Source organism: Lagenorhynchus albirostris, chromosome 5 (assembly GCF_949774975.1).
Source record: "Lagenorhynchus albirostris chromosome 5, mLagAlb1.1, whole genome shotgun sequence".
Lineage (NCBI taxonomy): Eukaryota > Metazoa > Chordata > Mammalia > Artiodactyla > Delphinidae > Lagenorhynchus > Lagenorhynchus albirostris.
The window spans coordinates 24,189,138-24,204,059 of NC_083099.1; the positions used below are offsets into that span (position 1 = coordinate 24,189,138).

Consider the following 14,922-nt stretch of genomic DNA (forward strand, 5'->3'; position numbering starts at 1 on the left):
AATTTTTCTATCAGGAGTAATTATTGAAGAATGGGTTATATGAATGTTAGACTGGGAAGGGTAAAGAAGAAAGGAGAAAGGAATTACTTGCTTTTCCTGGAAATAATAATAATTTGTCTTGTTTCCTATTTCAGCAAGTTCCATCTACATTTCCAAACCATCCACTTGTTATAGAAAAAAATAACAAGCCAAAATATGCTGCAGGGAAAAGCAGAGACTTTTAAGTGATGAGATAGCTAGCTTGTTTTGTTTTGTATTCAGAACACCTGCTAGGCTCTGTTTTAAAGCACCAACAGCAAAACAAACGAGTGCAAAATAACGTGGCATTAATTTCACATGATTTCACTTACTAATAGCCTTTAGAAATCTTTGCAATAACTAACATGATTCTCAGGGCGTCTCTGAAGAGTATTCTATGACAAAAATCCTTGATTTGCCATTTTTTAAGAGGGTGAGTATAAGTTATCCCTATTATATTACCAGGCGTTAAGGCTAGGCACTTGAAAAGCATGTTCTCATATAATCCTCACAACTATTTAAAGTAAGCATTGTTCTCTGCCTTTTACAGATGAGGATTAGAGAGGTTAAGTAATCTTTCCAAGATGACATATACCCAAGAATCAAGTCCAAGGCTGTCTGATTCCCAAAGTCTATACGTTTTGCCTTGTTTCACATGCCATTCTGCCTCCTAAACTTTCCCACCCTTTTGAAGTATGACATAATTGTGGAATATAAAAATATTTCTTGGGCTTCCCTGGTGGCGCAGTGGTTGAGAGGCTGCCTGCCGATGCAGGGGACACGGGTTCATGCCCTGGTCTGGGAAGATCCCACATGCCATGGAGCACGTAGGCCCATGAGCCATGGCCACTGAGCCTGCGCGTCCAGAGCCTGTGCTCCGCAACAGGAGAGGCACAACAGTGAGAGGCCCGCGTACAGCAAAAAAAAAAAAAAAAATTTCTTCATTGTTTTGTTGGTATCTTTAGTCAAACATTAAGAACATTGAAAGTTTTTTAAAAATTGTATGTTTCAAGTTTTGTAAAAATATTTTTTCTGTAGTTAAATATGGGAAGGTATTAAAAACAAAAATAGTTGGTGTGTATGATTGATAAGTGGTTTAATTCTTACCACAAACACAATATATATATACTAATGCAAAGATAAAAGTTCTTAGAACTGACCAGTAACAGCCATATGAGCTCAGACTCACTGTTCCCTCTGTCCTTACGAGAGAAGCTCAGGCCCACATGAGCTAACTGAACGTCTTCTGACTACCTCATTACTTCATTCTAAGAATCTATTGTTTGGAAGACTCACAGTCAACATTTTCGAAACTGAACAGCCATTATCTTATTTATATATATAAATAATAAATTGTATATTATATATATTTATATATTATTAATATATATATCCTTGCATGCATCCAAATTTTGAGTGTGAAACTGCACTTAAAAAATTAAGGAAATAGAATATTTGTTGCCATCAAATGACCTAAATCTCCAACATTGCTGATTTTTTATATTCAAGTAGCAGAATTATGAATGATTTTTTTGTCTTTAGAATTATTGCCATGTGTTGTTAAAATAGAATATGGAGAAGTATATACTTACTATTGACCTGTTTCATAAAATTGCCAATTGTTTAAAACTCAGTTTTGTTTTATAGGTTTTATCCGTACCATTATGCACCTTTCCTATCTGATATCCGCAACATCAGTACACTCAAAATCCATTTTGAACTAGGAAAACCTTTTAAGCCATTTGAACAGCTTCTTGCTGTACTTCCAGCAGCTAGCAAAAATTTACTTCCTACATGCTACCAGGTGAGTTTTAGAATTAAATGTGTTTACGGTCTTTTTAATATTTAGAAGCTCCTCCTGCAAACTTAGAAACATCATACCCAAATTTCTTTAATAGCTAAATATATTTATATTCAGTTTCAAATATAGGATTCCTTAAACAAGTCCCTTGAAAAGTAGTTGCTTGATTTAAAGTTAGCTTTGTTTTATATTTTATTTTTATTTATTTGGTTGTGCCGGGTTGTAGTTGCAGCCTGTGGGCTCCTTAGTTTCAGCATGTGGGCTCCTTAGTTGCGGCAGGTGGGCTCCTTAGTTGTGGCTCACCGGCCCCTTAGTTGTGGCATGCGAACTCTTAGTTGCAGCATACATGTGGGATCTAGTTCCCTGACCAGGGATCAAACCTGGGCCCCCTGCATTGGGAGCGTGGAGTCTTAACCACTGCGCCACCAGGGAAGTCCCCAAGTTAGCTTTGTTTTAAAAAGGCAAACAAATTTCATAAGCCATTCAGAGCATAGCTTCTTTATTTTCAGTACCTTTAAGCACATCTTCAATTTGTCTCTGCACTGATGAAAGTAAACTGAGATAGGCAAAATCCGAAGCCATCTACTTTGTCCAAACGTTTACAGATTTCATTTCAGTTCTCTTTTACCCTCTACCTATTAGAATACGGATGATTCTAATAAGTTATTTATATCAACAAAAGTATTACCTCCGTTTATATTTGGATTTTAAGCATTTCATTTATCAAATTGTGGAATAAAAGGCTTTTCTCTGGTTAACGTATTTCACGTAACAGGAAAAAGATATTTCAGGGGTGATTGAGTCACCAAAATTAAGCCAAGCCTGCTAAGCTGATTCTGAGAGTAAACTTCATTTAGTTCTTCTAGAGCATCAATCTCTTCTTCTAATTCCATGGTCTGGTACAAGGAACTGGAGTAGACACATATAAACACAAACACACACACCTGCCTTCACTGCTTGAACAGTATCAGGCTTCCTTCTGTATCTTTCTGAAACTTAACCTGTCCTTCATCCTGGCCCCTGGCCTTTCTTTCTTAAGTTTCTTTGATGGTTTTTTCCTACCTTCACATACATTAAGGATTGATACTCAACCACTCTGGACCAGTAACCATGCAGGTTTTTATAGCCACATCTGTTTTGATTGTTCTGTGCTCATGACTTGCTGATTATTAAATACTTTGAATATGACCTTGAGAAATATGCTGTTTCTTTAAATTTTTTATATCATAATCTTCTATATTCTATTCCTAGAAGACATCTTTAACTTTCTTTATCTACTTCTGTTATAAAATCTCTGATAAACACGTCATATTGAACTTCTTATCTTTGCTATTGGTAGTAAAAAGATTTTGGATTTTAGGATTTTTTTTCTTTTTAAATTATCTTAGTTTTTATATAACTTAATAAAATCAGTTGATTAGGACATGAAAATAAATTGCCTAAGGTTAAAAATGGAGTGTGTGAAATGAACTGAAGTCTGAATGGGAAAACAATTTAGATAGGCCTTGTAAAGTGAAAAGACAATAGAAGATAGAAATGATAAAATTCAGAGTAAAGATAGTTTTGCTACATAACTAGCTTAGTGGAACAGGAAAGTGGTGAATGGTGGTGAAATTAGAAGCCTCATACTTGAAAATCAAAATATAACAAGTATATCACAACATATCTAAGATGTGAAAATTTACTTTTGCTTTGCTTAGAAATTTTAAACTGTTACAATTGAGGAAATATTATAAATATATTAACAAAAAGCTACATTGATATTAGTTGTTACATTTCTATTACACTATTTTATATTTTCACAGCATTTGATGACAGATGAAGACTCGCCAATTATAGAATATTATCCACCTGATTTTAAAACTGACCTAAATGGGAAGCAACAGGAATGGGAAGCTGTGGTTCTAATACCTTTTATTGATGAGGTCAGTGCATGAAATAGTTATATATACATGTATATTTTAATCAGATATTATTTCACATAAATTAATAAGCAGTGGATTTTAATCACCATTTTTGTTTTTTTAATGAGTTTTAACTACTCTTATCTTCATTATGTGCATCAAAACTTGTAGGTATGCTAATTATAAGAAAGCTGGCATTGCTTTACTAATAGTAGACAAAGTAGGCTTCAGAACAAGGAGCATTACCAGAAATGAAAGGCTTGAATAACACTGTAAACCTACTCAACTTCATTAATATATGTAGAACACTGTGCCCAACAACTAAAGAATACACATTTTTAAGTGAAAGAACATTCACCAAGATTATTTGGTGAGACATAAAACATGTCTGGGGCTTCCCTGGTGGCACAGTGGTTGGGAGTCCGCCTGCCGATGCAGGGTTCACGGGTTCGTGCCCCGGTCCGGGAAGATCCCACATGCCTCAGAGCGGCTGGGCCCGTGAGCCATGGCCGCTGAGCCTGCGCGTCGAGCCTGTGCTCCGCAACGGGAGAGGCCACAACAGTGAGAGGCCCGCGTACTGCCAAAGAAAAAAAAAAATGTCTGAATAAATTTAAAAGGGTTGAAATCATAAAGAGAATGTTCTCTGACCACATGGAATTAAATTTAAAATCAGTAACAACTCTCTGGGAAACTTACAGATATTTTGAAATTAAATAACACACTTGTAAATAATCCATAGATTAAAGAAATTAAAAGGGATATTTGAAAATACTTTATCTGAATGATAATGAGAACACGTATCGTAATCTATGATAAAGCTAAAGCAAGGCTTAAAGGGAGACTTAAGGTTCTAGATGCTTATCCTAAGCAATAAGACATTTTAAAATAAATTAAGCTTCCTACCATAAGAAGCTAGAAAAACAAGAGCAATTTAAATCCAAACTAAGCAGAATGAAGGAAATAAAAATAGCAGAAATCTATGGAAAATGAGCAAACAATAGAGAAAAATCAATGAAACCAAAAGTTGGTCCTCTGAAAAGATTAATAAAATTGATAAATCCTAGCTAGACAGATCAAGAAAGGCTGAGAAAAGCCAGAGCACGAGGGGAGAACACATAAATTGCCAATATTTGGAATGAAAGAAGAGGTGTCCTATAAATTCTACAGCTATTAAAAGAATCCGTAAGGGATATTGTGAACAATTTTATGACAACGAATTCAGCAACCTAAGTGAAATGAACACAGTTCTTTAAAGACACAGTTTAGCAAAACTGACCAAAAAACATGTAAAAATCTGAGTAGTCCTATATCTTTTAAAGACATTTAGTTTCATGATTTAAAATCTTCTCACAAAGAAAATTCTAGGTTCAGATGTCTTGACTTGTGAATTCTAGCAAGCATTCAAGGAAGAAATAATACTAATTTTACACAAACTTTGAGAACATAGAATAGGAATAATCACTTCCCAATATATTAGACCAGCATGATGCAGATACCCATAGTAAATGATGTTACAAGAAAAGAAAATTACTTGCTAATATCCTTCCTAAAAGTAAATGCAAAAACGTTTAACAAAATAAAGCCAGATGGGATCCAATAATATGTTAGAAGGATAATACTCATAACCAAATGTCATTTATTTTAGAAACAGTGTTGATTTGCGATGTGATTTACCACACTATCAGTATTCAACATCCAATTATAATAAAAATGCTCAACATACAGTACTAGAAATAAGATGACACTTCCTCAACCAGATAAAGTGCATCTTAAAAAAACTTGCTAACAATATACTTAATAGTAAAATTTTGAATGTTTTCTCTGTAAAATCAAGAGTAAGACAAGGATGTTTATTCTAACCAATTCTATTACTGTACTGGAAGTCCAGTGTATTAAGGAAAAGAAATAAAGGCATGCAAATTAGAAAGGAAGAAGAAAAATTGTTTTTATATGCACATAGCACTATTACATATATAAAAAATTCTAAGCAATCTTCAAAAAGATACTCTAACCAATAAGGAAATTTAGCAGGGTCACAGAAAATCTATACAAAATCTATATAAAATCTATACAAAATTCAATTGTTTCTATATACTAGTAGTAAACAATTGGAAAATATAAATTTTTTTAAATAAAAAGATTTTTATTCTGCTTTCAATAGCATTAAGATATATAAAATACACAGTTACAAATTTAACAGCATGCACACTGAATACTACAATAGTGTTGAGATACAGAAACCTAAATAAATGGAGGGACATACCATGTTCAAGGAATAGAAGATTTAGTATTGTTAAGATGTACCCTCTTCCCAAATTGATCTTTGGACTCAACATAATCCCAATGAAAAGGCCAGCAGATTTTTGTGTAGAAATCAGAAATCCTAAAGTCTTTATGAAATTGCAGAGGATCTAGAGTAGCCAAAGCAATCTATAGGAAGAAAAACAATACTGGAAGACTTTCATTCTCTGATTTCATGACTTACCATGAAGCTAAAGTAATCAAGGGAGTATGTTATTTACATGGCAACAGACAGATCAGTGGAACAGAATTGAGTCCAAACATAGATCTATACTTGTCCAGTTAATAAATTTTCAATTAAGACATCAAAGCTATTCAATGGGTAAAGAAAAAGCTTTTCAACAATTGGTGCTGAAACAGCTGGCTATATATGTTGAAAAAACCTGTACACTAATGTTCAGAGCAACTTATTTGTGATAACCCCAAACTGGAAAAAATTTGAATATCCTTCAATGGGTGAGTGAGTAAAAAAACTGTAGTACATCCATATAAAGGCATACTACTCAGCAATAAAAAGAACTATTGATATAAACAACGGATGGAAAAAAGTTCATTTGAGTGAAAAAGTCAATCTTGGAAGGTTTTATATAGTTCCATTTATATAATATTTTTGAAATGACAAAATTATTGTAATATAAAACACATCAGTGGTTGTTAGGGGTTAGGGTTGGAGATAGGGTGTGACTATAAAGGGATAACATGAAGAGGTTTCTTTATGATGATGTGACAGTTCTGTATTCCAGTTTTAGTGGTGGTTACATGAATCTCTACATATGATAAAAATTCCATAGTACTGTATACACACACAAAATTTAGATATAAAAACTAGTGAAATCCGAATAAATCTGTAGTAGTGATGTACCAGTGTCAATTTCCTGGTTTTGATGATGTACTGTGGCTGTAAGATGTTATCATTGAAAGGTACATGGGAACACACCATACTAATTCTGTAAATTCTTATGAATCTTAATGTTTTTTGCCACTGTACACATGCTATGAAAAAAGGACTTGTGTGTTTATGTATTCTTTTTGTTTGTTTGTTAATGCATTCTTTTCTGTTGTTGTTGTTAATGCATTCTTATATATCAGAGATTTTATTTTTATAAGGTAGAATCCCCAAAGCAGGAATGCTTGGTTAATGGGAATGTGTATTTTTTGTTTTAATGAATATTACCAGTCTTCTTTTTCAAGAAGACTGGTCTAATTTACACCAGCAATATTTAAGTGCCTACTTCTCTGCTTTTCTAGTCCTGAATATTATTGCTTTATTTAATTTTGATGATAAAGTCTACTGATGATAAAGAATGCCATTCATTCAAATTTATTTTTCCCTGATTCCTAATTTAAGTATATTTTGATGTATGTTTGTCTTTTGCATTTTCTCTTTTGTAAATTGTCTGTCTATATCCTTTTCCTCATTTTCTTTCTTTGATTTTGAACAACTCTTTTTATATTAGGAATATTTTTCCCCAGTGTGGCATTTGCCTGTTGATTTTTTTGTGACATCTTTTATCACATACATTTTCTTTTACTTGAAAAATGTCTTTTTCCTTAAAGCTGTTCAGCTTTTTCCTGCCTTATTTAAGAGTTTTTCACTCCAAATTATCAATAATCTCCTAGATTTTTTCCCATTATTTTTGTTGTCTCATTACTCTGATACTTGCTTTTATATACGGTATGATATTGGAAAATATATGTGCTTTCTCTCCTAGCTGGATAGCTAGTTATGACAAAAGCGTTATTTAAATATCTGAAATACCATGTTTGACGTAGATTTGGATTTGTTTCTGAACTCTGTTTTGTTCTTCTGGTCTGTGGGTCTCTTGTGGTGTCAATACTTAAATGTTTTGCTTACAGGTAGTTTTATAAAAAGTGATAGGATCTGGTAAGACAAGTTCCTGGTAACTTTGTGCAGCTCACACATTCATCCTTCCAATATGAACGCTAACATCATTTTGTCCTTTAAAAAGAAGTATTTTAAACCATTGTGATTTGATTGGAATTATGTTAAATACAAAAGATAATTGGAAAGATGAACATACTTATACCATTGTACAATTTGTAAAGTAAGAGATCAATGAGCAGTGAATTAAGATAAATTATAATTACGATCAATGCATATTTAAATTTTGATTTTCTGCTGATTTTATCCACACGTTAGTGATTGCTGTTAGAGTGATAGTTTCAGAGGAATTTGTAGTGACAAGCAATATTCTAGGGCCCTTTGAAACAAGAATAGCACATCTGTTTTTCATTTAATGAAATGGAAAAGAATTGTATTAGTTAAGATTTTTGTTTTTCAAGAACACAAATAGTAATTCTGTATTCCTAGGGAAAATATTTATTCTGTATGTTGAGATTACAGACTTTTTGTATTTTTAACCCCTCTCTCCAATCTTTATATTCAGAAGCGATTGTTGGAAGCCATGGAGACATGCAACCACTCCCTGAAAAAAGAAGAGAGGAAAAGAAACCAACATAGTGAGTGCCTAATGTGCTGGTATGATAGCGAGACAGAGTTCACGTACCCCTCTCCATGGCCAGAAAAGTTCCCTGCCATAGGACGATGCTGCGCCAGGTAATGTTGTTTGGTAATTTTTCAACAACAGAGAGCTCAAAAAAAAAAAAAAAAGCAAGCTTTTGAATATCTACTTGGAGAATTAACAAATAATTTATGACAGTTGTAGTCAATTGATAATGAATTACATGCAACTTGCCAAGAATCATAGCATCTCTCTCTTTCTCTCTCTCTCTCTCACAGTTGTTTCTATAGTTCTCTGCTTTGGTCCAATTCTGCTTCTCTGTTTTCATCTTCTGTTAAAGTTGTCCTGCCCCTGTATATATCTGTTCTCTCCCTCAAGAAGTTCTATGAATTTTTGTTTCCATTGCCAGTGTCTGCTCTCAGCATTATTTGACATGCTATGACTTTGCCTCTTATACTCCCCAACCACCCAACTGGAAAGAAGGAGAACAAGAAATAAAAGAGCTCCTCTGGGGGCTTCCCTGGTGGTGCAGTGGTTGAGAGTCCGCCTGCCGATGCAGGGGACACGGGTTCGTGCTCCGGTCTGGGAAGATCCCACATGCCGCGGAGCGGCTGGGCCCGTGAGCCATGGCCGCTGAGCCTGTGCGTCCGGAGCCTGTGCTCCGCAACGGGAGAGGCCACAACAGTGAGAGGCCCGCATACCGCAAAAAAAAAAAAAAAAAAAATAGCTCCTCTGTTTCTTGCCTCAAACCTATTTCTACTTTCTCTTCTTCATTAAGATGTCTTCCTTGTTTTTTCTCTTCTCTCATCTTCTCTGCAAATAATATCTAGATGGCAGTCGTGTTGCAGATAAACGTTTCTCAGTTATGATTTTTCCTTATGTTAAAACAAAGAGAAAGATGAAATAGACATTATAAAATGTTTATTTTCCATTCTGGGTTTTGGAACATGGAGGATATAGAGATTTGTAGTATGTTTTGTATGTTCCTTTAGTATAAAAATCATGTATATATACATATATAATTTATATATTTTATATATATTATTTTTTTAATATATATATTTTTTAAATTAATGGGGAGGACGTCCACTCAGTATCTTACAGGCATGGTTGTGTCTGGATCAATACCAACGAAGAATCTGCTGCTCTATATTTTCTTTCTCTTAAAGGACGAATTGTTAATTCTCCTGTTAAAAGCAAGAAGGACTCTGGCAAAATACTGAAGGGAATGCTGAAAACCTGTGATTGCTTGCAATGTATGAATTTTAAATTAAATGCCTCCATTTATTTTCTAGGTATAGAATAATATCATTAGATGCTTGGCGTGTAGACATAAGCAAAAACAAAATAACCAGGGTTGACCAAAAGGCATTATATTTCTGTGGATTTCCTACTTTGAAACACATCAAACACAAAGTCAGTGGCTATTTATTTTCATAAAATTTTTTCACTTTATTGAATGTGAAGTGATAATGGAGAAAAAATTAAAATTAAATTCTATGACTTCTTTTAAAGTTTTTTTTGAAGAAAAGTGGGGTTCAAGTATTCCAGCAAAGCAGTCGTGGAGAAAACATGATGTTGGAAATATTAGTGAATGCAGAATCAGATGAACTTGTAAGTATTTTCTTCATTATATATTTCTTAGGTGCTTATTATGCATAAAACTGTTTTAGCTGCAACGTGTTTTCCAAAGTGGTATAACATGTAGTAACTCCAGAAGTTCACAGGAAATAAGGGTAAAGTAAAGAAACATTTACACAAATTAAAGGACATATATAATTGTGACATAATGAGCAAAAAAAATGCTGTAGGAATTTGAAGAGGAGATGAGCTGTGTGAGCTAAAGATTAAGTACAGATCTGTAAATGAAAATAAGCTTGAGCTGGGTGCTAAAAGAAAGATTATCACAAAGAGGAAAAAGGAGGGGAAAGGTATTCCAGTTGAAAAGAATAACATGAGCTGGGAGTTATAGTAAAAAATAAATGTGATACATTATCTTATTTTTTTTAACCTTTTTGTAGGTCTGAATTTTTTTTAATACTTTTTCTTTTTTTAGAGTAAATGTGATGTATTTGAGGAGAAGGAATAGATAAACCTGACTGAATCAGAGGACTTATATTGGGAAATAATAGACAATAAGGTTGAAAAAACAGATTGAGGCCAGATTATGGAGGACCTTGAATACCAGGCTAAGGAGTTTGGACTTATTTTTCATGACTGTTATCTTGAAATTGGTATTTTCATAAAGATTAATTTGGTGGCAATATAGTAGACTAAAGTGCATACAAAAAAATGGAAGAAAATGGAAAAGCCTGCAAGTTGAGGTTGTGGTTATAGAAGCCTTAGACAATAAGGACATAAACTGTGGAAGTGGTAATAGATCTAGATGAACAGGACTAAATAAAATTCACAAGTTTCATCATTTGTTCAAAAATAGGGGATGAAAAGAAAAAGAAAATATTAAATATGAATCACTCTTAGATATCAGACTAATTAACTGAAAAACAATTACTGTTTATTGGAATAAAGAAGTTAAAATGGGAGAGGCACTGGCTTGAGGGGATTAATTATCAGTAATAGAATTTCAAGTTGGTGCTAGGACATTTAACTGGAGCCGCCCTTTCAGCCTTTCTCAACAGAGTTCCACAAGAGTTTTAAGCCTTCTTGCCCTAAGTCATCCGTTCGTTTATAATAGATTAATTTACCTTTTGTGCATTTAGAATGGTACTAGTTATGTACCATCCTTGGAAGAATTGGGGAAATACATAGTCAAATTGTTTTTTGTGTTCTGTGGTTCAGATGAAAAACTTCAGTCAAGAAAGGCAACTTATGGGCTTCCCTGGTGGGGCAGTGGTTGAGAGTCTGCCTGCCGATGCAGGGGACGCAGGTTCGTGCCCCGGTCCGGGAAGATCCCACATGCCGCGGAGCGGCTGGGCCCGTGAGCCATGGCCGCTGAGCGTCCGGAGCCTGTGCTCTGCAACGGGAGAGGCCACAAAAGTGAGAGGCCCGCGTACCGAAAAAAATAAATGAAAAAATAAATAAATAATTTAATTAATTAATTAAAAAAGAAAGGCAACTTATACACAGTTGAATACCTGGAGCTAGAGCTTGTAAAGCAATAGGGATATGTAGGGTGTTGGCAAGGAAGTGATGGCTGGGGCCTTGGGGCTCATTTCCTTGAAGAAAGGGGATTCTCAGGGTTCAAGGCCCCAGCATGAGGAAGTACCCATGGGTGGAAAGGGTGGAAAAGGAACCAGTAAAAGTTACATAGTGTTCAGAGAAGAAAGAGAATAATTCCCATGTTTAGTAGTGTCACAGAAGCATGGAGTAGATGGTACATACAGTTCAAGAAGAGTGAAAACTAAAATAAGGTCTGTGAGTTTGTCCTTTGGGCATCATTACTGGACTTTGAGGATTCCATTCCCATAGGTTGTTGGAGGCAGAAGTCCAATTCCTAAGTACTAATCCGGGACTCGTTAGGTGGGAAGTCGAGGTAGCAAGTCTTAAGCCCTTGGTTAAGAAGTTTATCATTGAAAAGAGGGCTAGAAACATAACTGTAGGTAAAGAAGAGGCAGCTCATTTAGCAAATCCGTACAAAAGAAGAGAGGTAGAGCTAAAGAAGAAAGGAGGTCTTAAAGGCACTGTAGAGGGAAAGGATGTGAAGTGGATTGCCTCTAGGGCTTACGGGGAAAGGATTAATCTAGGAAAGAAGGGAAAAGGATAATTAAGGGAGCCTAGTTCTAATGTTGAAACTTGTTTTATTTATCAGAATAGTCATTCTTTTATATGTTCACTGTAAGAGATGTCTAAATATAGTAAATAAAATAAAAAGTTACCCCCAAAAGTCTAAAAATAGTCATCTCTATTTGTTAAAGAAGTATTTGCTAATAATGATTAAGCATAATGAAAAGAAAAAATGTGAATCAAAATTTATATTTCAACTTCAGTTTCTACCACAAAGTTGTTGTCTGACCAACAGTAATAATAATAATAATGTTTCCTTTTAAGAATTTGTACTTAAGGTATTATTTCATACAGAATATTTATACAGTTGTCCCTCAGTATCCATGGGACATTGGTTCCAGGACTCCCCACTGATACCAAAATCTGTGGATGCTCAAGTCTCTTATATAAAATGGTGTAATATTTGCATATGACCTACACACATCCTGCCTTATACTTTAGATCATCTCTTTTACTTATAATACTTAATACAATATAAATAATTGTAAATACAATGTAAATGCTATGTAAATAGTTGCCAGCATTTGTTGAAACTTTCTGGAGTTTTTTCTTTTTGTTTTTTTAAATATTCTCCATCAGTAGTTGGTTTAATCTGCAGATGTGGAACCCATGGATACAGAGGGCCAACTGTGCAGTGTTTTATAGTTTAAAAAAACTTTTGTGTATATTATTTTATCCTTAAATAAATATTGTGAGGTAGATGTTATAACTTCTTCTCATAAAAGAAAACTGAGACTCAGTGGGATTAAAGGATTTGCCTAAGAGTCCATAGCTGAAGAGAGGCAGAACCCAATTTTGGACCCATAGTTTCTAACTTGAAATAAGTCTAGTGTTCTTATTTAATTATACCAACCACAAACTGAAATGAATTACATATTTTAGATTCTGTTTTATGCTATCTGATTATTTGATATGAAATAATAATAGCCCTTTTCTAGACATCTATGCTGTTCTTTTCACTTTTCTCAGTTTCCATGAGAAAAATAAGCTGATAATCATGAGAATAATAGAATCATAGAATTTTACAACTGGATGGAATTTTGTGAGGCAGCTAATCCAGCTCATTAATTTTACAAATTAAAAAACTTAAATGGAGATTGGGAAAGGGACATTCACTCAGCTAGTTAGCAGCAGAACTAAGAACCTAGGTTTCTTGCTGAACATTATTTCTACTAATGTTGGCTATTATTGTGAACAGTAATACTCACATTATAGGTCAGTGTTCTTCTGTTTGATTTTACTGAAACCTGTTTTCTCGCCAAGTAATTTCATTTAGGATTAAAATCAGTGGGCCATCCTTCACTAATAACTGCCAGTGCTGCTGAACAAATGAGGAGGCAAGCTTCCTAGTGTTGAGATGTTTATACTGCAGAAAATTACTTTTAAGTTGGTCATAGTTCCCTTCTAATAAGAAGAGATTGGCAGAGGGGAAGGTAAAGTTGGTAAACTTATACAGATTCATAATAAATTAAAGAATAAAGAAAGGCAGATAAGTAAAAACAACTGAAAAAAAAATTTTTTTTAAGAAGGAAGACTTCTCTGGTGGTCCAGTGGTTAAGACTCCATGCTTCCACTGCAGGGGGCTAGGGTTCAATCCCTGGTCAGGGAACTAAGATCCTGCATGCCGCATGACATGGCCAAAAAAAATTTTTAAATAAAAATAAATAAACTTAAAGGAAAGGGAAAAAATGTAAAAGAACAGGAATCCTGGAAAATGTACTAGAAAGACAGAGAGTAGTTGGCAATAAAGGCACAACTTAGAGAAGAGAAATTTTAAAAATTGAATTCAAGTGGATGGAATAATTAAGTGGGAATAAAGCTGAGAAGAGCAGTTACTAATAGGGAATAATTGGCCTGAGCCATCAAATAATATTTTATATCTGTTTTAATTATTAAGGCATGGTTTTTATAGATTTTAAGTACACTGTTATAAACACAAGCCAGTTTTAATTATTTAATTTTGCCTCTGTAAAATTCTCTCTTGGACCTAAAACATGAATGAACTTTTCTGTTTTTACTTTAAGAGTGTAGAAAATATAGCTTCATCAGTGCTTGGGAAGTCTCTCTTTGTTAATTGGCCTCATCTTGAAGAAGCTAGAGTTGTTGGTGTATCAGATGGAGAAACTAAGTAAGATTTTATTTATAATTTTTAAAGTTTATATGTGCTTTGCTATTTGTTGGCTTTTATTCATACATTTTAACTGATATAATATTTGTAAAATATTTACACTCTATAGTGAAAATGAAAGTCCTCTAATCATACCACTCCAGGTTCAACCACTATTGACAGTTTATTGTACATACCTTGAGATGCATATTTTTTATTAGTATTTTATTTTATTTTTTAAATTAAATTTTATTGGAGTATAGTTGCTTTATAATGTTGAGATGCATATTTTAGATGCATATATTATTTTTTCCCTTTTGCCTTCTTTTCCTTTCAATAGCTTGGAGGTTCTATATCCTAATTCTATTCTACCAGTTATCATTATATAAATTAGCAAATATATTTCTTTCTGACAAGAATAAATAGCATATGTAACCTTACCTTTTCCATGCCTTTCCCAGGTTTCATTTAAATAATATATTAAAAAACACGTATCTTCTATTCTAAAAATAATTTCTTAACATTTTATTCAAGTTCACAATCATTTTATCAGTGATTATTTAG

The 14,922-nt window shown here is 33.8% G+C and overlaps 1 protein-coding gene across 5 annotated transcripts in view; it reads left to right on the forward strand.

Moving 5' to 3' along the window:
* The window catches only part of XRN1 (5'-3' exoribonuclease 1), a 100,873-nt gene that overhangs the window by 24,877 nt on the left and 61,074 nt on the right, over nucleotides 1-14,922 (forward strand). For 3 of the 5 annotated variants that reach the window (XM_060149695.1, XM_060149697.1, XM_060149696.1), the window contains exons 14-20: nucleotides 1,666-1,822; nucleotides 3,625-3,744; nucleotides 8,433-8,602; nucleotides 9,803-9,923; nucleotides 10,023-10,121; nucleotides 11,307-11,504; nucleotides 14,276-14,379. In XM_060149695.1, coding sequence (XP_060005678.1) covers nucleotides 1,666-1,822; nucleotides 3,625-3,744; nucleotides 8,433-8,602; nucleotides 9,803-9,923; nucleotides 10,023-10,121; nucleotides 11,307-11,504; nucleotides 14,276-14,379 — 969 coding nt within the window. The remainder of the gene's footprint in view (nucleotides 1-1,665; nucleotides 1,823-3,624; nucleotides 3,745-8,432; nucleotides 8,603-9,802; nucleotides 9,924-10,022; nucleotides 10,122-11,306; nucleotides 11,505-14,275; nucleotides 14,380-14,922) is intronic. The other 2 variants (XM_060149698.1, XM_060149699.1) reach the window with 1 other exon arrangement.